Consider the following 26,288-nt stretch of genomic DNA (forward strand, 5'->3'; position numbering starts at 1 on the left):
CTGCCCTTATATGGACAGTGAAGTGAGGGCTTTCTCTATGAGTGGAATTCCTGGCCAGGGCGTCAGAAACGATTTGGCCGGGGATTCCAGCGCTCCAGGAGTAGCCTATGACTTCACTGTCCATATAAGGACGTCACTGTCAGGGGCACCTCCTGCAGTGGAATCATCGGCCAGAGCATTGCCGATGCCTGGCCGGGGATTCCGCTCAGAGGGAGCCACTGACGACGTCACTACCCATATATGGACAATGAAGTCAGGGGCTCCTCCTGGAGCACTGAAGTTCCCGGCCATAGCATTGCTTACGCCTGGCCGGGGATTCCGTTCATAGAGTGAGCCCAAGACTTCACTGTCCATATAAGGAATCCCCGGCCCGAGTATTGCCGATTCCTGGCCGGGGATTCCGCTCATAGAGGGAGCCACAATGGCTCTATCTACAGGGAGGGTGAGGGCTATCTACAGGGGTGTATGTGGCATTGTATAAAGAGGGTGTATGTGGCACTATATAAAGGGGGAGTATGTCGCACTATATAAAGGGGGAGTACGTGACATTATATACAGGGGGAGTATGTGACACTATATACAGGGGGAGTATGTGGCACTATCTACAGGGGGAGTATGTGGCACTATCTACAGGGAGGTGTGTGGCACTATCTACAGGGAACAGTGTGTGGCAATATCTACTGGGGGCAGTGTGGAGCACCATCTACAAGGGGCACTGAGTGTGGCACTATCTACGCTTGTTTTTACATTGCCAGTAGTGGTCAGCACATATTGCCTAGCCCTAGTGATAAAGTGAGACATCACCTGCCTGTAAACAACCGGATAACCAGACAGATACCGGCCACCATAGTAGCTGTCAGCCAAATTAGTGCAAAAATGTTATCTTTTTTTTGTATGCAGAAATTCTGCTAAGTCACGCCCCCATAAGACACAGCCACCAAAGACGCCACACCCTAAGTGTTCCTGGAAAAAAATGTTAAAATGTTGGCAACTATAATGCAAAAACAGCCATGCCTCCTGTGCACGGAACAGTCCAAAAGGGGAAATTCTATGAGGGGAGATAGAGGGGAATAATGGGACGATACAGGGGCCGATCACCGGGCTTCATTTAAGAACAACTGTCTAAAGGCGGTACGGGTGGGAAAAACTGACATGATCTGACACTTGGTGCCAGAACACCACTCCCATTCCTCCATAGGGCTCACCATATTTCCTTCATATGGTTAGTGTCCTTCAATTTTAGGAGTGCACGGATAAAACTTGTAGGCTGTCACGATTGTTAAATCTAATCGCAATATTGTCATGGACTAAACAGCTCTTTTTTTAAGTTTTTTTGTCAATTTTCTTCCAAATATCAGAAGTAGTAGCAGCACTGTGACTGGCATTAACAATTTGAATGCATTGCTGAACTCATATTACTAAGGTCTGCCTTATGCCTTTGGGTCAGACTATAGGCTCTATATGCTAATGAACTAAGAAATCCACCCAACTTTAACAATGTAAATTCTAATAAATAAAAAAAAATATATTTTTAATTCCAATTTTATATATTTTTTATTAAATTTACTGCTGTCAGTTTATGACATTCACTTATGTAATACCTCCCCATAGCATAAGCGCTAGCTTGCCTCATATCCCTGTTTGCCATCCACCTTGGTTTTGAACCAGAATGGGAAATTGTTTCATTCCTGATCTGAAAGACATTAAACCACATCCTGTTGCTCAAGCCATCTAGGACGTCTGACAACAGATTCCCGACAGATACTTTGAAGTCCAAACCACATGCTCCATAAAGGAATGTGTACGTGTTGGTGTGCCACATTTTAACCCACTACAAAAAAAATCTGATTATTATACATTGCCTACAGCAAAGTCTTCACTTATGTGAATTATCAGAGCAAGTTCTGTACAGATGCTGAACAAGCAGGGGATATTGGGAGATTTGAGCTCTGAAACCAGTAAGATTATGAATGTAGGTATGGAAGTGAATGAGGTATAATATAATATAGGCTGTAACCAGACATGAGACACGTAATCCAATGTCTCAAAAATGTACTCAACTTTTTATATAGATAAATAGGTACACAACACTAACTCCTGTTTATCAGATACATTCAGAACTGTTGCTTCGACACATAACTCATATAACCTAATACTGTATGTATACTGTATGTTTAGACACACATACAACAAAACACGTATAGCCCCAAAGCAAACCTTATGCCGTATTAATGACCTTCAAATCAAGGATGTTGAATAGCCAATTCTTTCTAATGGTTCAACTGGCCCATGTGTGGCTATCTTAAAGGGGGTTCTCATTGATGTGACTAGCTTAAAGGGGTTCAAAATTACTGGCCTATCATTAGGATAGGCCATAATTGTTGATCCCTGGTGTGTGTCCTCTAGGATCCCTGACGATCAGCACAATGAAGGAGCCTCTCGTTCATTGTTTACACAGCTGCAGTGGCTCCTCCATATGGGTGACTAAGCCTTGTACTCACATCATCCTAATGGGATCAGCTGTAGTACCAGGCCTAGATACCCATACGGACAAGCTGCTGTGCCTGTGTTAACAATAGAAGGGACATGCCACTTCAATGTGCTAATCCCTAGGAGTCCTGGAGGTTGGCTCCCACTGTACAAGATGGATAGGCTATCCGAAGAATAATAATAATATTAATGTCCTGGAGAACCTCTTTAAGAACCATAAAGCTGAAACCACTGTTTTTGATGGAGTTTTGAACCAAACACACGTGTGGATACATATTTTTTCTTCCTTTTGCAAAAACAAAAAAACAAAACTTGACCTAAAACTGTATGTGGAAATCCACGGCTTCTTCTTCCTTTATGATAAAGGCTGTTATTAACAATTTTAATTGCTCGATCTGTATGTTCTGTAGAGAATTTTGGATTATTTCAGTAGTATTCCCAATTCCACATCTAAATGCAAAAAAAAAAGATAGTCTTATAAGTCACAGTGACTTGATAAAAGGTCATTATAGCTTTTGTTATGGACAATTCTATGTTGGGCTGCATAATATTTTCATGTCTTTCACACTTTCTCAGTTGTGACCAGTGATGTCTATTTTCCTCTAGGTATGAGTTGATGGCAAGTTGTTGGCAGTTAAATTCCAAAGATCGTCCAACTTTTGAAACGCTCCATAGAGAACTGGAGACAATTCTAAAGAATTTACCTCCAGCCAAAGACCCTGAAGAAATTCTTTATGTCAACATGGAAAAGCCCATTTCCTCTGCCTTTAGTGATGATGGTGAACTTGGAGCTGTGGGTGGTTTGGATGCCAAGGATTTTGGTGATGACCTATTCTCGAAAGCCACTTCTGTCACAGCAGAGGTCCATCAACCTGAGAACACCAATCGGTATGTGATGTGTCCCAGTCGTGAAGCCACAAGACTCCTCACAAATGTATCCACAGAACATCCACGTTACAGTTCTGCTTTAGAGGAAGGAACTTTGGAAGAGCTCTTGGCTGGACAAGGGTCCAGATAATAAGCACAAGCTAGGCGACGTAATGTTAGAATCTCAACGTTATGTTTCTTAAAGACTTCTTCAAGAGTTCTAATCTTGACTTAGGTGAAATACCAACTTCTTAAACAACTCTCCAAGCATTCCTTTCCCTTACAAAGGAATGGACGAAGCAGAACATTTCCTTGGTCTTCCAACTTTTCAACATTTCCAGTGCCAATGACCAATACTGGTAAAAATAAGACAATAGCCCAGGTTTTCTGGCAATATACAAAGAATAGCTAGATAGCACTGCCTTGACGATGGCTTCACAAGCCATTTTTATTGTTGTACAATGAACTTTTTAAAGACTGTAGAGTTACTCAGAGCATCCCACTATAACGTCAACTCAATATACGAGGAAACTTTCCAGGGTAACACAAAAAAGAGAGTGACTTTCATACTCTTGTGCTTGATGGTTTTACCACTGTTGGCTAAAAAGGTCAGTTCCATAAATTGGAAACCTTATGAATGAAAGACTCAATTCTTTTTACAATAACATGGACAAAAATAATATTATTTTAAAGAATTACTAATTTCTTACAATAGTGTGTAAGAGTCACACTTTACATTCTTTTTACAGTAGCCGTTCTCCTCCTTTTATACGTAAAACCATCAAGGGTGATAATCTGATAAAAAAGGGATATGTTTATAATTTTTCTATAACCGTATCAGATATTGTTTTGTTTATGGAGCCACTAATGTTCATATGGAGGAGGAAATGTGTTTTATGTAGCCCTTTGAGTATAGGCTTGCCCCGTTGACCATGTCTGTAGGTGGGCACCAAGCAATGAGTCAAGAAGTGCACAGATGAAGACTCACGATTGGTTGGCTACATTTTATGATTTACACTATGTCATTGAGTTAAGCATCAACTGTATAGTGCAAAAATTGTTTCAACAGTGATTTTGATGCTCTTTGGTTGAAGTTGCAGTATGGTGTCTTGAGTCACCTTTCGTCTATAGAAAAATTTCCATCATAAGGTCAGGCATCTCAGATTTGACACGATGTCCCCTCTTCACATGACCAGGCTAAAGTCACAATATAAAAAGTATATATAATGTATTACTAACTTCCATAACCATTTTTTTTATCAGACCAGTGATAGGCCTACAAGCGAATTTCCAATTATATAGTTGTATATTCTACATATAGGACAATGGAGGTTGAGATACAAGTCCTTATGTCAGTCTCCGTTGTTGTATACAAGGGGAATATAGCTCCTGCGGAATTCTTTTCCATTGGTGAAATGTTGGCAAAACAAATATTTTCAATGATTTACTCATCTCTAAGTCTAAGACTTGGTGAATAAATAAGAAGGGAAACATGCTTCCAGATTTGAGTGTGGTGGCCTTAAAGGCCCATGCACGGTCTCTGCATGGCAGAACACTGACTCCCTAAGGTATTTTGAACCCATAGGCACTCTGTATACCGACATGGTGCATCCATTGTTTCCAGGCTCACGTAGCTACAGTATTGGTGCCATATTATGTATACCATACAAAAGGTTGGTTCTGTATCAAAAGTCGATGGCATCCTTAGGTTTTTTGGCGGATTTAGAACATTTTTGGGGTGGAGAAGGTTGTGGTTGGCCTCTTTTTATCAGAAATGGCAAAATAATTTATGATTAATGTAACCATGTTTGGAAATATTCAATAGACTATATAGACTAATGATAGAAAAAAAAATGGATACGAGCCTTCACGTAAAGGAGCCCAGGTGTGACTTCTACCTCTGTATCCCTTATATCTACGCCCCTGTAGAAATGGCTTGTTCCATAATTTTGACACAGTTGTTTATGGGTCGGAGATTTTTTTTTAATATCACGGGCAGTTGTTACCAGCAGAAATAACACAAGCAGTCAGCATTTGCTTTAATGCGAAAGAATAGGCAGCAATCCTGGATCTCAGGTGGAATACCAATAGTCATGAACTTTAATCCATATGCGACATTTTGGCAGATGCAACAAACTTTTTCCTTTTGCCTTTTGCTATTACCATGTGTTTAGGTAAGTATGTTATCTACTAGTATTGTCTTTTCGTACAAATACGTATACATAATTTTTTATATTTTTGTGACTTTGGCCTTTATGTAGATGTGTACGCAGCACTTTAGTACGTACATTGCTCCTGCTGGGTGGGTCAAGTGATTTATTTTCAAACTTTGATGGGTAACGATGGTGAAAAAAGAAAAAATACAATTACGCCAACTGAACAAATCCAATGAACAAAACTCCTTTCCAGATGATGTCCTTATCAGTATTATCATGTAGCTCCGTATGCTGCACTATGATATATTCACTTTCTTACATAAAAATATGAATTTACAGATATCTGTATAAAGGATGAGGCTAGTTTTTGTCTTAGTTTTAAAATCGTCCTTTACATTTTACATATTTTACATCTTTTTCTTAAAAAACCCTCCTCGAATGTAAAGTTAGAGTGGACTACACGGGCGTAGCTAGGGGGACAGGCTGGGAAGTGGTGGCGGTCGCCAAAATGCCATTATGGGCTTGCCATGGTAACTAGATACAGGGCTAGGGCCAAGTGAATTAAAACCTAGCTACGACTCCGGTGGGCCAGCTAATGCAATAATTTTTTGTATTTACAGCCATCACTGTGTGGGGGACATTTTTTTTTTTTTTTTTCTTCAAGGAAATGACCCTTGCACTGTTTTCTTTATAACCTGCACGGCCAGTGCCACTTAAAAAAAAACGTTCTATACATCTTTACAGATGGTTTTCCCTACTAAAGTCAAAGAAATGAAAGAAACTCCGCAAAAATATCCAACCATACAGGAGTCATCACTGGACAATGCCCCTTACATTTAGCACACCGTATAAAATATAAAAAAAAGTTTTTAAAACTTTACTAGAATTTTTTTTTTATATCAAATTGAAATATTTCCAAAAAATTCCCAAAAACATTCCATTTACATTTTTCAAAAACTAGAAATGATGGTGTCAATTGTATAGTCATTCTATCAACAAGTTTTATAGAAATTTCTTCCATGGAATACTTATGTCAGATTGCAGTGGGATGTACAATGTATGTTTATTATAATGTCTTGCTTTCAGGATGACCCTTCAGTGGGCGGAGTTATTAGTATGGTCACTTCACTCTGTGGCACCCTGCAGTAAAAGGGATAGACTCTACGTCTAACTCTCTCAACCTTCTGGCTCTTACAGAAACATGGCTACACCTGTCTGACACTGCTTCCCCTGCTGCTCTAGCTTATGGTGGTCTCCAGTTCTCTCATGCCCCCAGAACTGAGAACAGGCAGGGTGGAGGAGTAGGTATACTTCTTTCCCCACACTGCACTTTCCAGGTCATTCCCCCGGTCCCCTCACTCACATTTCCCTCTTTTGAAGTCCACACCCTCAGACTCTTTCACCCTTTTCCCCTCCGAGTGGCAGTTGTCTACCGCCCACCGGGCTCACCTCGCCAATTCCTGGATCATTTTGCTGCCTGGCTTCCACAATTTCTATCCTCTGAAACACCCACTCTCATCATGGGTGACTTCAACATCCCCATTGATAACCCAATCTCCTCATCTGCCTCCCAGTTTCTATCTTTAACCTCGTCCCTCGGTCTGTCACAACTTACTAACTCTCCTACACATGAAGACGGGCATTCACTTGACCTGGTCTTCTTCCGGCTCTGCTCAGTTTCTGACTTTATTAACTCTCCTCTCCCGCTTTCTGACCACAATCTTCTCTCCTTTACTATCAAATATTCTCTGCCTCCTCAGGTCATCCCTACGTATCAGACATACAGAAATCTACATGCCATTAACACTGTGAAACTCATAGACAGTCTACAGTCCTCATTGTCCCCTATCTCTTCCCTCTCCTGTCCCAATCTGGCTGCCAAACTTTATAATAACACTCTCAAAAATGCATTGGATGAAGCAGCCCCCACTACACTCCGAACCACCCGACAAAGACGACGACAACCCTGGCACACGCCTCAATCCCGCTTTCTTCACCGGTGCTTGAGATGTGCCGAACGACTGTGGAGAAAATCGCATTTGGATGCAGATTTCCTCCATTACAAATTTATGCTCAAAACTTACAACTCTGCCCTTCACCGCGCCAAACAAGTCTACTTCACTTCTCTCATCTCCACACTATCTAATAATCCAAAACGCCTCTTTGATACTTTTCACTCCCTCCTTAGTCCTAAAGTGCAGACACCAATCACAGATCTCAGTGCTGAAGACCTGGCCAATTATTTTAAAGTTAAAATTGACAACATCCGGCATGATATTCTCTCCCAGTCCCCTAGTAACATCGATCCCCTTCCCCCCCGCACTCCCTCTTCTTCACTCTCAGCATTTGACCCATTAACTGAAGAAGAAGTCTCGAGGCTCCTCTCTTCTTCTCGTCCTACTACCTGCCCTAGTGATCCTGTCCCCTCACACCTCCTCCAGTCCCTCTCCCCAGCTGTCACTAGTCACCTCACTAAAATATTTAACCTCTCTCTTTCCTCTGGTATCTTTCCCTCCGCTTTTAAACATGCCATTATAAACCCATTATTGAAAAAACCAACACTTGACCCATCCAGCGCTGCCAACTACCGACCAGTCTCTAATCTGCCCTTCATCTCTAAACTCCTGGAACGCTTGGTCTACTCTCGCCTTATCCGCTATCTCTCTGCTAACTCCATTCTTGACCCCTTACAATCTGGTTTCCGCACTCAACACTCCACAGAAACTGCCCTTACTAAAGTCTCAAATGATCTCTTGGCGGCTAAATCGGACGGTAAATCCTCTCTCCTGATTCTTTTGGATCTCTCTGCAGCCTTTGACACTGTAGACCACAAACTCCTACTTAACATGCTCCACTCTATTGGCCTCAAGGACGCGGCTCTCTCTTGGTTTTCCTCCTATCTCTCTGACCGCTCGTTCAGTGTGTCATTTGCTGGTTCCACCTCTTCTCCTCTTCCCCTTGATATCGGGGTTCCTCAGGGATCAGTCCTAGGTCCGCTCCTCTTTTCTCTCTACACAGCTCCTATTGGACAAACCATCAGCAGATTTGGCTTCCAGTACCATCTCTACGCTGATGACACCCAATTATATACCTCTTCCCGTGACATCACCCCTGCTCTAATACAGAACACCAGTTATTGTCTGTCCGCTGTCTCTAACATCATGTCCTCTCTCTATCTGAAACTGAATCTTTCTAAAACTGAGCTCCTTGTGTTCCCACCATCTACTAACCTCCCTAAACCTGATGTCTCCATCTCTGTGTGTGGCACTATCATAACTCCTAAGCAGCACGCCCGCTGTCTCGGGGTTATTTTTGACTCAGATCTTTCCTTTACTCCTCACATACAATCACTTTCACGCTCCTGTCATTTTCACCTCAAAAACATCTCCAGAATCCGCTCTTTTCTTACGGAGGAAACTGCCAAAACTCTCATTGTTGCTCTGATTCACTCTCGTCTTGACTACTGTAACTCATTACTAGTCGGTCTTCCCCTCACTAAACTCTCCCCTCTCCAATCTATCCTCAATGCAGCAGCCAGGCTCATCTTTATGACCAACCGCTACACCAACGCCTCTAATCTGTGCCAGTCACTGCACTGGTTGCCCATCCCCTTCCGAATAAAATTCAAACTTATTACTCTCACCCACAAAGCTCTCCACAGTGCTGCACCTCCTTACATCTCCTCCCTCATCTCTGTCTACCACCCTACTCGGACTCTACGTTCTGCCAACGACCTTAGATTAAAATCCTCCATAATCCGAACCTCCCACTCCCGTCTCCAAGATTTCTCTCGTGCTGCACCCGTCCTCTGGAATGTGCTACCCCAGACAATCAGATTAATTCCCAATATCCACAGTTTTAAACGTGCCCTGAAAACACATCTATTTAGACAGGCCTATAACATTCCCTAATCTGACTCCTTTCCATGGCCCTCCATTTAGATTAGTCATCAGAATAAGATTCCCTCACACTCCTTCTCTTCATGTCCGTCATACACGGATAGTGGCTGGTGACCGGCTCATGCAGCTTTATGTTACCACCGCATGTGTATAAAAATGGCCGGACTATTGTACAGAACAAACACTGTTACACTTTGTGTCTCCCTTATGTCCTCATAGATTGTAAGCTCTTGCGAGCAGGGTCCTCACTACCCAGGTTTGAATTGTAAATGAACTTTGTCACTATGTAATGTCTGATATTGTTTGTTTCATGTTCCCTCTAAATTGTAAAGTGCTGCGTAATATGTTGGCGCTATATAAATAAAGATTATTATTATTATTATTATTATTATTATATGTTGTTACCAACCACATTTTTGTTTGACATGTATGTAGCACCAGCTAGTGGTCACTGCCGGATACTCATGCACTCTTTGTATACTTTTTTTTTAAAAATTACTTGTCCCCAATGCCTTTCTCCATTACGTGAAAGAGGTTGTCTCGGATTATAAGAAATGTCTAATGGAGATGAGTTGTAATACCAGACACAGCCCATGGACAGGAGTGGCGCTGTTTCTGGAAAAAAAAACGAGACAAAACCAGTTTTCAACCCCTTAACAATGCAAAATGGAAGGTATTGTCTTGTTGGTGCTAGAGAGGAAATACCACCTACTAATAATATTTTCGCTTTACCAGCCAAACCTCAACCATATTGTATATATACATGAGGCTCCCTAGTCCTCTTATGTAAGGCCAGTGTCATGCAGCCATAATATGACCTGATTTAAGGGTACTTAAAAACCAGGACCATACAAGGTACTACTGAATAGGACCAATCACAATAAAGGTTCTATGGGGATTTAACTTTAGTTCAGAAGAACCGCTAGGAGTCCAGGTGTTATGGCCAGATTACGGCCAAGTGAAACCAGCCTAATGGTACGGAGACTCCTAAAGAGACAGTCTCAACATAGCAATATAACACACATGAATTGTACAATAATGCCAAGGACCTGTGCTCATTGGAATTATTCTGTGAACAATCCCATGAAAGAAAATCTGCCATGGGTGGATTGCTTTGCCGAAAGGCTGGGCTTCAAATATTTCTGAATACCATTAGAATTTCTGTGTGATATACTAATGGTATTCTTGTTAGATTTATGTTATCTGCTTCACTACTCTTGCAGCCAGGCTTCTGCTTTATGCCTACTGAGCATAAGGCTCTATTCACATGGCTCTGCATGGCATTATACGGAGTCCCGATGGCTTTGTAGCATGCAGTTGCGGGCAATCCGTGCGCTGCCACTTAATGCCATTATATGGCACCTTATTATGGGCATGTTCTCCTCAAGAAACGTGCCTAAGCCCTAAGATTTGGCTTAGTAAGAGGTCGGTACTTACCTATTGCAATGGAAAAGGTCCAGAACCCCAAATATTTTGCGTTCAGAGCGAGAAGTTTACTTGCCATGGCAGATCTTCTAATCAAGACAATCGTTTTAATAATGACACTCGTTCCAATGCATCTAAAATGAAAAAATAAATCAACCTTGCAAATAGTCCAACTAAAAAAATCTCCTATTGTTTTGTGTCTACAGCTCCTATGGAGACCAGTGTCTCCTTGGTCACAGACTACAACAAACCCTACAGTCCTATTTCAATCTATCTGTCCCCTATTTCTTACTAGCATACATTTGGTAGGTTAGCAAGTAGGGGACACATGGATGAAGGATGATAATATGACTACAGGATCAGACAACACATGGTTTGTAGTCTGTTACCATGGAAACAGATCTGCATATTAGCTGTAAACACAAAACAGTAGGAGACTTTTAATTAAGACTATTTGCAAAGCGGCTTCATTTTTCGTCTTAGTTGTATTGAGACCATTTAAAAAATTGGTTGCGAAGGTGGACGTAGCCTTGAACCTCTGGGAAAGTTGGTTGAAGAGCCCAATATCAGTTGCATCTTTTGAAAGCAAAGGGAACGCTTAAAGTGTTATTATTATGTCTCACATTCCACTAACTGTTTGCGTGAAGAAACTTCTTTGGGACAAAGTGACATATTTACGTTACAGATAGAATTATCCATGAGCGGATATTCTAGTTACTTGTTACAATCAATTTTGTTACAAATGTACATACATATTTTTTGTATATGAAATGAAATATATATTTCTTTACACTTTGCTGATAGAAAAGCTTAAATGGTCAAATAAATGCTTATTTTTAATCAAATATTGTAGATCTTTGCGTTTTACTTTCTATTCATTGATGAATTCTTTATTCTATTGCATGAATATTTAAACAATTGTTAGTGTGTATATATATTTATCGCTGGCAGGTGATTCGTCAGATATATTCGGCACTGTGATCTTGTTGGTACTGCCCAGTGTGCCCACAGGAACGTGGCTGTAAGACAGAGTCGTGCTTCTCTAATAACTACTGGGATCGAAGATAACACAGACCCCGGCCATATAAGCCAGACTTTGACACAATAATGGGCCCCATAGGTCCAGCAGAAGAAAAAAACATTTGAAGCTGATGTAAAACCCATCACTTGCTGCTATGGAGATTCTATTCACAAATAACAATAAAATGTATTAATGTTATGACATCTGTGCACAATAATAGCAGCAGAATTAAGGATATAAGTAAATGTGGACGTGTACATGTTCTGTATACACCAGAGGTGCACAATAGTTTTTGCGCCGAGGGCCACATTGTCAGATCGTAGCGCTCCCAAGGGTTGAAATAAAACATAAAGAGGTATCCTCACCCGGGGCATTTATGGCATATCAAAAGTATATGCCATAATTGTCTGACACGTGGGGTTTCACTTTCCTACCTATTGCAAAGACACAGAAACAGGGGCCATAAATGTCTCACCCCTTAAAAGGATCACTATGGATAAAACTGACGCACTGCGTTATTCCTGGCATAGATGGATGGTAGACTCTTAGAATCAATACCACTGGTGGGTCCATGGCATGCCAGTCTGACACTGCCCTTAGATTCAGCGGTTGTTTTTGGAAAAAAAGGGACTCTTTTATTAATCCTGATTAACTGATTAAAGTCTACATATACCTTTTGTATTCTTTTTTTTTTATTAGTATTTAACATATGTAATTTGTGCCTAAAACCATTTTTGTAATTAACTTTTATTAAAAATGTTATTTACTTCTTGTGATGCAGCTTCTATGTATGCACTATATAGTTTGCTGGATCGACGGCTCGGCTGACAGAATGCAAAGGATTTTCATTCTAGATTTTCTTTTTTTCTTTTTTCTTTATTATTTATTACGCCCCCATTATCATTGTGCCCCAATAAGCCCAAAAGAGACCCATAGGGATGTAAAAAATACATCCTTGACAAACGATAATTTGTCATTTTAGCAAAATCTCCAATATGATGTAGTATTTAGGGAAACCATCAGTAGTAGTGAACACGTTTTATTAAAGAACAACATTTGTAAAGAAAAAAGTTCACATTTAAGTATTACAGCAGTATATTAACACTTTAAAGTGAATGTCCACCTTTTTATTATCATGACATTTTTAAGTCTAAATTTCTGTGCTGATTCAATTTTTTATATATTTTTATAGTGGTCGGAGCTCCAAATCCGCTGCATTGACATACACTTAGAATATATCAAGCTGGCTGCCTGAAGTAGCTTAGGATTTTACTGCATACTGTGTCATTATAGAGTTCAATGGATAAAGAGTATGCAGTAAGCTCATATGCCCCCTCTAGTGGGGACTGCAGGTAGCCAATAAATCTATGCAGGGGTTTTGGAGCTCTGTATGAGAAAAATAAAGCTCTGACCGCTATAAAGACATGTTAAGAAATTATTCAGCATAGAATTTTTAATCTATTAGGATGCAAAAATAAAAAAAAATGATATTCAGTGGTGGATATTCACTTAAAAAAATCAATATTTAAATGACTGAAAGCAATTGGCACTGGAGTGTACAGAATAAGCCATAACAATTCTGGACATGGAGACAGTGTTGGTGCTCTCCCGTAATAGAGTGCAGATGCTCCGTAGCTTATTTAAGGTGGAAAGACCATATACATAAAAATAGTTTTTTTTAAGCAGAGTTAGGTAGTGACTTAAAGGCCAGATTGTATGTGACTAAGTAGCCATCGTTGTACATGTAAAGCTTGTGATCATTGGGGTTGTAGGAAAGACTCTGTACATTCTCCATCATTTTGTCAAGGATGATGCTTATCTGACCTTCCTGGCTTGTCTTGGTGTCATACATGTAAAAGATTTCTTCTCTTCTGGTGCTAAGGGTTCTAGTGGCATATAAGACCCCACACACCATGAAGGTGTTGGTGGCACCAAGCTTATACTGAGATGTTTCCCAAGACTTCTCCACCGTGAGGGTTAGGGGGTTTAGTTTGCTAATGACAATGTTTCCAGCATTTTGCTCTGTAGAATAAATGACCCAGAGGCCATCTTCATCACTGGCTAAGTCAATGTCTTGCCAAACAGAAGAGGCATAAGAGAATCGGTTGTTAAAGGTGGCATCTGTGAGTGCCTTACGCTCCAATCCACTGGTATCTACATTGTACTTACAGATGTCCCTGGTGTTATAGCAATTGTAAAACAATGAATTGTTGAACATGATCACGCCTCCACCTTGGCCACAGCTGGAGTAGTCATACCTATTACCTGGCAGAATCTTGGTCAACACCTTCTCTGTGGCGCTTTTGTACAGCAAGAGATCATCGTAAGTAGGGTAGAATCGAAAAAGGTTCATCATACGAGCATCTGTCGTGAGAGGGGCCACCCAATGCACATCTTGATTAGCACCAGAGTACGAGTCTTTTCCCCATCCTCCAAATTTATAGGAAAATCCCAACCAGTTTAACTGTACCACAAATGGTTTGCTGATGTTGACAACACCCCCGTGATTGCAGGATCCTAAGAATATTAAAGATGGAACAAACTATATTAATATTCATAATTGATGGACCAACACATCCGACTGTGGCAGAAGAGTCGGAACAAGTGTAGACAAACATTAGTTTTAGGTTTTTTTCCCACTTTTTTTTTTTCTTATAATTGTCTATATACAAATTCATCTGTTGCCAGGACCAAGGTGTATGTTGGTCCATCGGTGACAGTCGTAATAGGCCCACTGCCTACCCCACGTTTAACAGGACTACAGTATTATCCAGATTGTATTAGGGCCCCCCAAGCCCACCGGTCCTGGTATCTCCCCAGATATGCTTATCTTTTTCTTACCAAAATTAACAGTTAAAGGGTTTTTAGGGGACTCTGATATTGATGTCCTATCCTTAGGATAGGTCATTAATATCTGATCAGTGGGGGAGTCTGACTACCCTCATCCCCACAGATTAGCTCATTGCAAAGGTTGTGGTGCTCCAGGCACAGCGCTGTTTATTTTGTAGTGGCTGTGACTGGCATTGCAGCTCATTCCCAATCACTTGAATAAGACTGAGCTGTAGAGCTGCAGTACCGAGCACAGCCACTACAAAAATGTACGGAGCTGCGTCTGGTAAACCATGAAGATGCCCTTGCATCAGCTGATTGTGGTGGTGGAGTCAGACCCTGTCAATCTGATATTGATGATCTATTCTTAGAATAGGTTATCAATATTAATGTCCCGAACAAAAAAACCTTTAATGAATTCACTAAAATAAAAGACTTGACAGAATACAGACTTAACATTGGTCCAGACAATGAAGTAGTTGGTAAATTTGGCTCTAAATGGAAGCGATGAGTACCATGGGGGAGATTCAATAACAGTGTAAGATGTATGAATTTACAAATTGGTGAAAATAGAGAAAATTGTGCCAAGTTGATCAAAATGGAGCATGTAGCTTAATATTTGCTAGACATGTGAGACAAACTTGGTGAATTTTATGACACCTCTTAGCCACTCAGACTTTGGGATATCGGTGGACAGTAAATTTAACTGTTGCAACCAGTACCAGGCAGCTGCAGCAAAGGCAAATAAGATCACGAGATGCATCAAAAGAGTAAATGCTTATGACAAGAACATAGTTTTGCCTCTATATGAACCAGTCAGACCACACATCGAATATTGTGTACAATTTTGGGCACCTGTGTCTAAGAAGGATATGGCTGAACTAGAACTGGTGCAAAGAAGGGCGACCAATGTAATTATGGGAATGGGGGCAATGCAGTACCAAGAAAGTTATCAAATTTGGGGATATTCAGTTTAGAAAAAAGATGGTTTAGGAGCGATCTAATTACAATGTACAATTAAATAATTGGACAGCACAAAGATTTTTCGAATGATCTTTTTACACCTAGGCCTGTAAAGCTGGGTTCACACACCATATTTACAGACGTAAATCGGGCGTTTTAACCTCGAATTACGTCCGAAAATACGGCTCCAAAGCGCCGGCAAACATCTGCCCATTCATTTGAATGGGCTTTACGATGTTCTGTGCCGACGGTCATTTTTTTTTACGCGCCGCTGTCAAAAGACGGAGTGTAAAAAAGACGCCCGCGTCAAAGAAGTGCCTGTCACTTCTTGGAACGTAATTGGAGCCGTTCTTCATTGGCTCCATAGAAAAACAGCTCCAATTACGTCCGTAATGGACGCAGCGAAAAACGCCTGCAACATGCCATTACGTCTGAAATTCAGGAGCTGTTTTCTCCTGAAAACAGCTCCGTAATTTCAGCCGTAACGGACGTGCACGTGTGAACATAGCCTTACAAGGACAAGGGGGCATCCTCTACGTCTAGGATTTAGCATAATCACAGACGGGGATTCTTTACTTTTAGAGCGGTAAAACTATGGAACTCTCTGCCACTGGATGTTTTGATGATTGATTCTTTACGCAAGTTTATGAAGGGCTTTGATGCCTTTCTTGAAAAAATATATTATTACAGGTTATGAGTATTAGATTCTGGACATGGGTTGATGATCCTCGGATTTATTCTGATTGCCATATTTGAAGTCAGGGAGGAATTTTTCCTCTAATGAGGGGATTGGAATGTACCTTTTGGGTGTTTTTGCATTTCTCTGAATCAAGATGGCAGGATTATAGGTTGGACTTGATGGACCTGTGTCTTTTTTCTTTTTTTTTTACCTAATCAGCTATATAACTGTAAAATTTTGTACAAAAAGTAGCAAAAATACAAATTCAATTTTAGTATTTTGGCACATTGGATTACTGAATCTCCTCCAATAAGGTTTGGCCCTGGTCAATTTAAAACATCTGTTTTTGATGTATTAGTTATAGAAGCACCATTGACCTACCATAATTGGTTGATGGTGGGGCAGGATTATCTTGGTTCTTCTCACAATCTTCAAGTTTCTTACGCAGTGAAGCAATCTCCCGTCTCACAGCTAGGACATTATTCTTGTCATATGACTCCAGATGGTTCACCATGACTGATATATTATGGATCTGGAAATTAGTCACAGCAGGACAGTGTTTAGAGTTGTCTTTTCATGTATGTTTTCCATATATGTCCATCACATAATAAACGCCTTGAGACCCGAAAATCCCTGTTAACTTACCTCTGCATAGAGCGCTTCTACCAGAGTGGAACCGATGATGGATTCACGAAGTTTTATCACCAATGACTCCATTTCCCTGATTTCCAACTTCAGCAGCTCAAAGTCTAGTTCTGTGTAAGATATCCCCCCCATCTCAATGACTTCCACCCGTCTGGTCAGGTTCTTTAGCTTCTGAAGGTATCCAGTCAATGTAGCCTGGTAACTTTGCATCTAATAGGATGATAGGATTTCATAAATACATCTTGAAATTCTAGAGACCAACTAACGGTGACTGAGAGATTATCAGAATTTCATCTAGTTTTACCTTAGTGATCTCTTGTTTGACGCTGATGCTCAGATCCCTGTTGGAAACTTCCAGGACCTCCAAACGATCTGCAGGGAATGTGGTATCTGGGAGGGCAACAGAACAGTGGCAAACGCCCCGTTCATCCATTTCCCCAGTTGCATTTACCTGAAAAAGGCATAAAAGTTGTTTGCGGTAAGGCAGTGAAGTCTTCATAATCTATTAGTAAGGACCATCATTAAGATCACATATTAATAATTCCATATAACATCTTTATATCTAATTTTTTGAGGTAACAGTTCCAGGACTATTTCCAAGAATTGTTTATTTAAAAGAAGTAATTGCACAGTAAATTGTTGTGCCTGATACAAGTCAATTGCAGACACCCCCCCCCCAGTAGTTAGTGCCAAGCAGTAATAGGTACTTATGCACCCCCCATCCTACCCCACAATTATTAGACCTCGAGATGTTCACCCTCACTTTCAGATGTCAAAGAATTGCCTCTCAAAACTAGTAAGTGTAGTGTACCCACAACAATAATGAGAGCATTGTCCTCATATCTCATTAGAAAATATAGTAGTCCCCCTCTCTTTCCTTTCCCAGTAATGTACCACCTTTCTCTCAGTAGTCACAGCAGTGTCTCCCCCATTCCCCTAGTAGCCACAGTGGTGCCTGCTCACTCCCCCTGATAGTCGCAGCACTGATTTCCCTATGCAAAATAACCCAACAGAGACCTCCCCTTTCCCCATTAGTCACACCAGGGCTCCCCTTTTCCTCCTTGTAGTCACAGCAGTTATCTATTTTATGTGTAAAGGAAAGACTAAAATGATAAAGCATTTACAAAAGCTTCTATACATTGAACCTTATTCACTCTAATAAATAAACAGTACCTGCTTCCTAATATATCTATCAATATCTATAGATAGATTTACCATAAAACATTTTTCATTGATTATCTAACTTGTAAATTCCCGCTACTCACCGGACTGGCAGCATAGCCATGCAGTACACACACAGCTAGGATTAGTAGTGGCAGCATCTTGTCCTATACACTTGACTTCTGTTCCTCTCTAGCCTTGTGTAGAAGCAGCTATATTTATATGGGTAGTTTTGGGAGGAGGAATGACCTCTAGGAATTTCCAAGACTTCGTCAGATGAAGCCCCCTCCCTATTATTATCCAGCACCCCCCCCCCATTCTGTATGTGCCTGTTGAGAAATCACACTGTTGACATAGGTGTGGTAATGTCCTTTGAAATCTGCATAAGAAACAGTCCTGTAGAATGAAAAGGATTATATTAACCCATGTTATGCTGGGCCATCATTTTAAGATTTTAGATTTAGATCCAGACAAGTTGAATTTCCATACAGAACACGCCCAGTGATAAAAACTGTACAATTTGGGTTATTACCAGTAACATAACCTGAAGCCACTGGGTCCTAGTGCAAAATCTGTTACAGTGACCCCCAGTAATTATGCAGCACTTATTGTTACAGTGCAGAGACATCTTTTAGGCTCCCCCTAGGGTAAGTCCAGACATGATGGAAAAACTCTGCTGTAGATTCTCACGCGGATTTGCTGCAGATTTTCACCCCGTTTGCAATCTGCGTCATTTCCAGGACAAAATGGGCATGTTCTGGATTTTCAAATCTGCAGATTGCTCTGATTTCTGTGCCGATTGTTTTTCTCACCTTTGGTTACTACTCATAAGTGTTTGTATTAAACAGATCCATCGCTTGCTGTAATCTACCAATGCGGTCAGCACGGATTTACTCATTCACTCAATGGACACTCTTCGCTTGGTAAATGCTTTGCAAATGGTACTGTTATTAAGATTTGCTTATTCTGCCTGCCGTATCTGTGTTCTGGGCACTTGTGTAACTACAAAGTATATAATAGATAAATAGGGCACATGGACAGATGTTGTCTTCATGAGACATGATACAGCCCCTTTAATGGAGCAATCAGAAATAGGAAATTTTCCTAAGGCTATGCCCACGCAGAGGAATTTGTGTGGCGGATTCTGACGCAAAATTCTGCCTCCCATTCATTCAGGCTTCTGCTTTAAACTTCCTGAGCATAAGGCTCCATGAACAATGCTCTGCACCACAGTATACGGAGTCCCAAAGGCTCTATAATATGCTGGTGTAGGTAATCCATGCGCTGTCATTTGGTTCTTCCATACGAAACCATATTATGGACATGTTCTCTTTAAGAAATGTGCATAAGCCCCAAGACTTGGCTGGTAATTACATATTGCACTTGAAAGGGTCCAGAACCCTAAATCTTGATCCTACAAAGCAAGAAGTTTACTTTCCATGGCAGATCTTCTAATCTAGAGAATACTATTATTGACGTCAATAGTTCGTAAAAGCTATTGCTCCAGTTCATGTAAAATGGAAAAATAAGTCAACTCTGCAAATAGTTAGAATAAATCTCCTATTGTTTTGTGTCTACAGCTCCTATGGAGACCTGTGCCCTTGGTAGCAGGTTACAAACAAATTCAACAGTCATCTGTCCCCTACTTTTTACTAACATACATTTGATAGGTTGGCAAGAAGTAGGGGACACATGGATGGCAATATGACTTCAGAATCAGACAACACATGGTTTGTAGTCTGTTACCGTGGAAACACAGATCTGCATAGGAGCTGTAAACACAAAAGAGTAAGAGACTTTTAAGTAAGACTAGTTGCAAAGTGGCTTCATTTTCCGTTTTAGATGGTTGCGAAATGGACATTGCCTTTAACCTCTTGGAAAGTTGGCTGAAGAGTCCAATATATGGCTGCATGTTTTGAAAGCAAAGGGACAACTTAAAGTGTTATTTTTATGTCTCACATTCCACTAGTAGTACTTACCGGATGGACGGCTCAGCTGACAGTGGCTCTTGCGTGCCTCAAACACAAAGGATTAACCTAATACCGATCACATCTGAGTTAAAAAAAAAATCTCCCAGAATTCCTTGTTGACTCAATGTTCCTAGTGATTTGCATTCTTGGTTTCCTTTTTTCTTTATTATTTATTACACATTGAGCCCCCATAAGCTCAAAAGGGACCTTTAGGGATGTAGAAAATATATCTTTGACAAACGATAACTTGTCATTTTAGTGAAGTTTCCAATATGATGTAGTATTTAAGGAAACCATCATTAGTAGTAAACACGTTTTATTCGACAACAACATTTGTATATTAAAAAAAGTTCACATTTAATTATTACAGCAGTATATTTTCATTTTAAAGTGAATGTCCATCTTTTTATTACTATAACATTTTTAAGTCCAAATTTCTGTGCTGATTAAATTCTTAATATATCTTTATAGTGGTCAGAGCTCTGTTTTTCTGGTACAGACCTCCAAATCCCCTACAAAGAAAGACATAGACTTAAAATATATCAAGCTGGCTGCCTGCAGTCACCACTAGAGGGAGCTTAGGAGTTTAATGCATACTGTGTCATTATAGAGTTCAATGGATAAACAGTATGCAGAAAGCTCATATGCTCCCTCTAGTGGTGACTGCAGGTAGCCAATAGGTCTATGCAGAGAATTTGGAGCTCTGTATCAGAAAAATAGAACTCTGGCCGCTAAGAAGTCATATTAAGAAATTGATCAGCACAGAATTTCTAATCTATTTAGATACAAAAAACAAAACAAAATGGTATTTATTAGTGACAGTCACTTTTACCATCTATATTTAAATGACTGAAAGCAATTGGCACTGGAGTGTAGAGGATAAGCCATAACAATTATGGACATGGAGACAGTGTTGGTGCTCTCCAGTAATAGAGTGCAGATGCTCCTTTGATTATTTAAGGTGGATATTCCATATACATAAAAAAGATTTCTTAGGCAATGTTAGGTAGTGACTTAAAGGCCAGATTGTATGTGACTAAGTAGCCATCGTTGTACATGTAAAGCTTGTGATCATTAGGGTTGTAGGAAAGACTCTGCACATTCTCCATCATTTTGTCAAGGATGATGCTTATCTGACCTTCCTGGCTTGTCTTGGTGTCATACATGTAAAATATTTCTTCTCTTCTGGTGCTAAGAGTTCTAGTGGCATATAAGACCCCACACACCATGAAGGTGTTGGTCGCACCAAGCTTATACTGGGATGTTATCCAAGACTTCTCCACCGTGAGGGTTAGGGGGTTCAGTTTGCCAATGACAATGTTTCCAGCATTTTGCTCTGTAGAGTAAATGACCCAGAGGCCATCTTCATCACTGGCTACGTCAATGTCTTGCCAAATAGAAGAGGCATAAGAGAATCGGTTGTTAAAGGTGGCATCTGTGAGTGTCTTACGCGCCAATCCACTGGTATCTACATTGTACTTACAGATGTCCCTGGTGTTATAGCAATTGTAAAACAATGAATTGTTGAACATGATCACGCCTCCACCTTGGCCACAGCTGGAGTAGTCAATATTATTATAGGCCAGAGTCTTGGTCAACACCTTTTCTGTGGCGCTTTTGTACAGCAAGAGATCATCGTACGTAGGGTAGAATCGAATAAGGTTCATCATACGGCCATCTGTCGTGAGAGGGGCCACCCAATGCACATCTTGATTAGCACCAGAGTATGAGTCTTTTCCCCATCCTCCAAACTTATAGGAAAATCCCAACCAGTTCAATTGTACCACAAATGGTTTGCTGATGTTGACAATACCCCCGTGATTGCAGGATCCTAAGAATATTAAAGATGGAAAAAATTACATTAATATTCATAATTGATGGATCAACACATCCGACTGTGGCAGTAGAGTCGGAACAAGTGTAGACAAACATTACCTTCAATTTATTGCCAGTCTTTTATTTTATGTTTTTGTTTTGTTTTTATAATTGTCTATATAAAAATTAATCTGTTGCCAGGACCAAGGTGTATGTTGGCCCTTCGACAGTCATAGCAGGCTCAGTATGTACCGCACATTTAACAGGACTATAGTATTATCCAGATTATAATGGGCCCCCCAAGCCAACCGGTCCTGGTATCTCCCCAGATTTGCTTATGTTTTTATGTTCAGAAATTACAGTTAAAGTGTTTTTCCAGGACTTTGATATTGATGTCCTTTCCATAGGATAGGTCATTAATATCAGATCGGTGGGGGTCTGACCACCCTCACCCCCACTGATCAGCTTATTGCGAGGGTTGCAGTGCTTTAGGCACAGTTCCATTCATTTTGCAGTGGCTGTGGATGGTATTGCAGCTCAGTCCCATTCACTTGAATGAGATTGAGCTGTAGAGAGCAGCAGCATCGGGCACAGCCACTATGAAATGTATGGAGCTGTGTCTAGCAAACAATGAAGGGGCCCTTCCATCAACTGACCGTGGTGGTGCCCGGAGTCTGACCCCGTCAAACTGATATTGATGATCTATCCTAAAAATAGGTCATCAATGTCCGGTAAAAACCTGTTTAACAAATTTACTAGGATTTAAGAACTGACAAAATACAGACTTAATATTCGTCCAGACAATGAAGTGGTTGGTAAATTTGGCTCCAAGTGGAAGTGATGAGTACAATGGGGGAGATTCATTAACAATGTAAGATGTATGAAGAAGTTGGTCAAATGGAGCAAATTGCCGCAAATTTATCAAAATGGAGCATGTAGACTAATATTTGTTAGACATGTTAGACAAACTTAATGCATTATATGACATATTAGCCACTCACTTTGTTTCGTTACTTTTTTAAACTGTAAAAGGTGGCGTAAAAAGTATTAAAAACACAAACTCAACTTTAGTATTTTGGCACATTGGATTACTGAATCTCCTCCAATAAGGTTTGGCTCTGGTCAATTTAAAACCTCTGTTTTTGAGGTATTAGTTATAGAAGCACCATTGACCTACCATAATTGGTTGATGGTGGGGCAGGATTATCTTGGTTCTTCTCACAATCTTCAAGTTTCTTACGCAGTGAAACAATCTCCCGTCTCACAGCTAGGACATTATTCTTGTCGTATGACTCCAGTTGGTTCACCATGACTGATATATTATGTACCTGGAAATTAGTCAAAGCAGGACAGTGTTTAGAGTTGTCTTTGCATGTATGTTTTCCATATCTGTCCATTACATGATGGACCCCCTAAAACCCCTTGAAACCCCTAAAGTGTTAACTTACCTCTGCGTAGAGCGCTTCTACCAGAGTGGAACCATTGATGGATTCACGAAGTTTTATCACCAATGACTCCATTTCCATGATTTCCAACTTCAGCAGCTCAAAGTCTAGTTCTGTGTAAGATATCCCCCCCATCTCAATGACTTCCACCCGTCTGGTCAGGTTCTTTAGCTTCTGAAGGTATCCAGTCAATGTAGCTTGGTAACTTTGCATCTAATAGGATGATAGGATTTCATAAATACATCTTGAAATTCTAGACAGCAACTAACGGTGACTGAGAGATTATCAGAATTTCATCTAGTTTTACCTTAGTGATCTCTTGGTTGACGCTGATGCTCAGATCCCTGTTGGAAACTTCCAGGACCTCCAAACGATCTGCAGGGAATGTGGTATCTGGGAGGGCAACAGAACAGTGGCAAACGCCCCGTTCATCCATTTCCCCAGTTGTATTTACCTGAAAAAGGCATAAAAGTCGTTGAAGGTGAGGCAGTGAAATCTTCATAATCTATTAGTAAGGACCATCATTAAGATCACATATTATTACTTCCATATAACATCTTTATATCTAATTTTTTTGAGGTAACAGTTCCATTTCAAAGAATTGTTTCTTTAAAAGAAGTAATTGCACAGTAGATATTTGTGACTGATCAACGTCACTTGCAGACACCCCCCCCCCCCAGCACAGTAGTGAATGCAAGAAATAATAGGTACTGCTGCACCCCCCTCCCCCGATTGTTAGTCCTGGAAATGTTCACCCTCACTTCCAGTTGGCTGAGCATTGCCTCCCACCAGTAGGAAATGTAGTGTACCCACAGTAATGACAGCATTGTCCCCATATCCCATTGTCTCCCTCTCTTTCACTCCCCAGTAGTGTACCACCTTTCTCTCAGTAATCACAGCAGTGTCTCCCCCATGTGCCTAGTAGCCACAGCGGTGCCTGCTCACTCCCCCTGATAGTCACAGCACTGATTGCTAATTGGAAAAAAAATAAACAACAGAGCCCTCTACTTTCCCTATTAGTCACACCAGGGCTCCCCTTTTCCTCCTAGTAGTCACAGCAGTTATCTATTACACGAGTAAAGGAAAAATTAAATTACAAAGCTAAAAAGCTTCTTTACAGGGACCTTATTTACTCTAATTAATAGAGTACCTGCTTCCTAATATATCTAAAGATAGATTTGCCATAAATAATTTTTCATTGATTATCTAACCTGTAAATTCCCGCTACTCACCAGACTGGCAGCATAGCCATGCAGTACACACACAGATAGGATTAGTAGTGGCAGCATCTTGTCCTATACACTTGTCTTCTGTCCCTCTCTTGCCTTGTGTAGAAGCAGCTATATTTATATGGTCAGGTTTGGGAGGAGGAATGTCCTCTAGGAATTTCCAAATGTTCCTCAGATGAAGCCCCCTCCCTATTACTATCCATCACCCCCCACCCATTCTGTATGTGCCTGTTGAGAAATCACACTGTTGACATAGGTGTGGTAATGTCCTTTGATATCTGCATAAGAAACAGTCCTGTAGTAAATAAAAGAATGAAAATAATTATATCAACCCATGTTATGCTGGGCCATCTTTTTAAGATCCTACATTCATATCCAGACAAGTTGAATTGCTATACAAAATATTCTCCGTGATAAAAACCGATGTATTTTTGGATCATACTGTATTGTAGTGCTTTTAGTTCTTGCTTCTGGTTCTCAATGCAAAATCTGTTACAGTGACCCCGATAATCATGCAACAATTATTGTTACTGGTGCAGAGGCATCTTTTGGGCTCCCCTTAGGGTAAGTCCAGACGTGGCAGATACAATCTGCCGTGGATTTCACCGTTTGTAATTTGCGTAATTTCCTCAACTGAATAGGCATATTGCGGATTTTAAAATCTGCAGTATACCATGATTTCATGTGCTTATTTTTTTTCCGCTACATGTGGATGGGGATCAAGCACGGATGATGGGCACGCTTGGCTTGGTGAAAGCTTTGCACATGGTATTGATAACAAGATTTGCCTATTCTGCCTGCCCGATATTCTACCATTTCAGCCGATCTCTTCCACTAAGCTGGCATGAACTGTATCTGTGTTCCTGGAACTTGTTCAGCTACACAGTATCTAACAGGTCATATGGACAGGGGTTGTCTTCATGAGAGAAGGAGCGATCAGGCATAGGAAATCTTCCTAAAACTGCTACTACATAAACAATTATTGCAAAATTGCAACCAAAACCTACAGTAAATTGACATGTGAACACAGCCTAAACCTAAGTTTTCTGCCCCATTGTGTGGACACAATTATTAACCAGGACAGATCCAGGCCTTTGGGTCTTTAAGGACCAGATATAGTTTATCCGGTTTTAGTCTGTGTTGGTATAACTTTTTTATTTCTTAGGCCATCAATGTGATTTATATGGCATTATATTTAGTGACCAATGCAGGTTTCTTCTTTATTATTTTCTACACATCATTTTTGCTTTATTAGTAGTATTAAAATGGTTTTCCCATAATCAATATTTATCGCCTATTCACAGGAAAAGGGGATAATATCTGATTGATGGGGGTCCAACCACTGGGACCCCCACCAATCGCGATAACGGGCTTACTTTGTCATTCCTGGAAGCCCCATAGGAACGGAGCTGTACTGTGCATGCTAACTTCGGCAGCCCTATAGAAATGAATGGATTGGTGGACGAGCATGCGCACTACCGCTCCATTCCTATGGGGCTGCCAGGAACGGCAAGGTAAGCCCGTTCTCATCATTGGTGGGGGTCCCAGCGGTCAGACCCCCACCAATCAGATATTTATCACCTGTCCTGTAGCTAGATGACACATATTGATTATGGGAAACCCCATTTAAGCTTATTACAGAGCCGTTTGAATGCTGTGTATGTGGGAACAAAGAATACAGATGCGATTTTGAG

At 40.6% G+C, this 26,288-nt stretch overlaps 3 protein-coding genes across 3 annotated transcripts in view; 1 reads left to right on the top strand and 2 right to left on the bottom strand.

Moving 5' to 3' along the window:
* Positions 1-7,283, top strand: part of AXL (AXL receptor tyrosine kinase) — a 65,846-nt gene extending 58,563 nt beyond the window's left edge. Inside the window, exon 20 of the mRNA XM_075836204.1 lies at positions 3,097-7,283. Within this exon, the coding sequence (XP_075692319.1) occupies positions 3,097-3,508 (412 nt within the window). The 3' untranslated portion in view covers positions 3,509-7,283. The remainder of the gene's footprint in view (positions 1-3,096) is intronic.
* Positions 7,284-12,881: 5,598 nt separating this feature from the next.
* LOC142658834 (olfactomedin-4-like) lies at positions 12,882-18,323 on the bottom strand. The gene is made up of 5 exons (XM_075834444.1): positions 18,240-18,323; positions 17,279-17,425; positions 16,975-17,184; positions 16,711-16,861; positions 12,882-14,375 (listed from the first exon to the last, which is right to left on the bottom strand). Exons 1-5 carry the CDS (start codon positions 18,294-18,296, stop codon positions 13,537-13,539), a joined length of 1,404 nt encoding a protein of 467 aa, XP_075690559.1. The 5' UTR covers positions 18,297-18,323; the 3' UTR covers positions 12,882-13,536.
* A 2,108-nt stretch (positions 18,324-20,431) lies between these two features.
* On the bottom strand, positions 20,432-24,681 carry LOC142658835 (olfactomedin-4-like). Its single transcript, XM_075834445.1, has 5 exons — positions 24,598-24,681; positions 23,673-23,819; positions 23,369-23,578; positions 23,098-23,248; positions 20,432-21,936 (listed from the first exon to the last, which is right to left on the bottom strand). The coding sequence occupies exons 1-5, from the start codon at positions 24,652-24,654 to the stop codon at positions 21,098-21,100; spliced, it is 1,404 nt and encodes a 467-aa protein (XP_075690560.1). The 5' UTR covers positions 24,655-24,681; the 3' UTR covers positions 20,432-21,097.
* Between the last annotated feature and the right edge of the window lie 1,607 nt (positions 24,682-26,288).

Source organism: Rhinoderma darwinii, chromosome 8 (genome assembly GCF_050947455.1).
Source record: "Rhinoderma darwinii isolate aRhiDar2 chromosome 8, aRhiDar2.hap1, whole genome shotgun sequence".
In the NCBI taxonomy this organism is placed as follows: domain Eukaryota; kingdom Metazoa; phylum Chordata; class Amphibia; order Anura; family Rhinodermatidae; genus Rhinoderma; species Rhinoderma darwinii.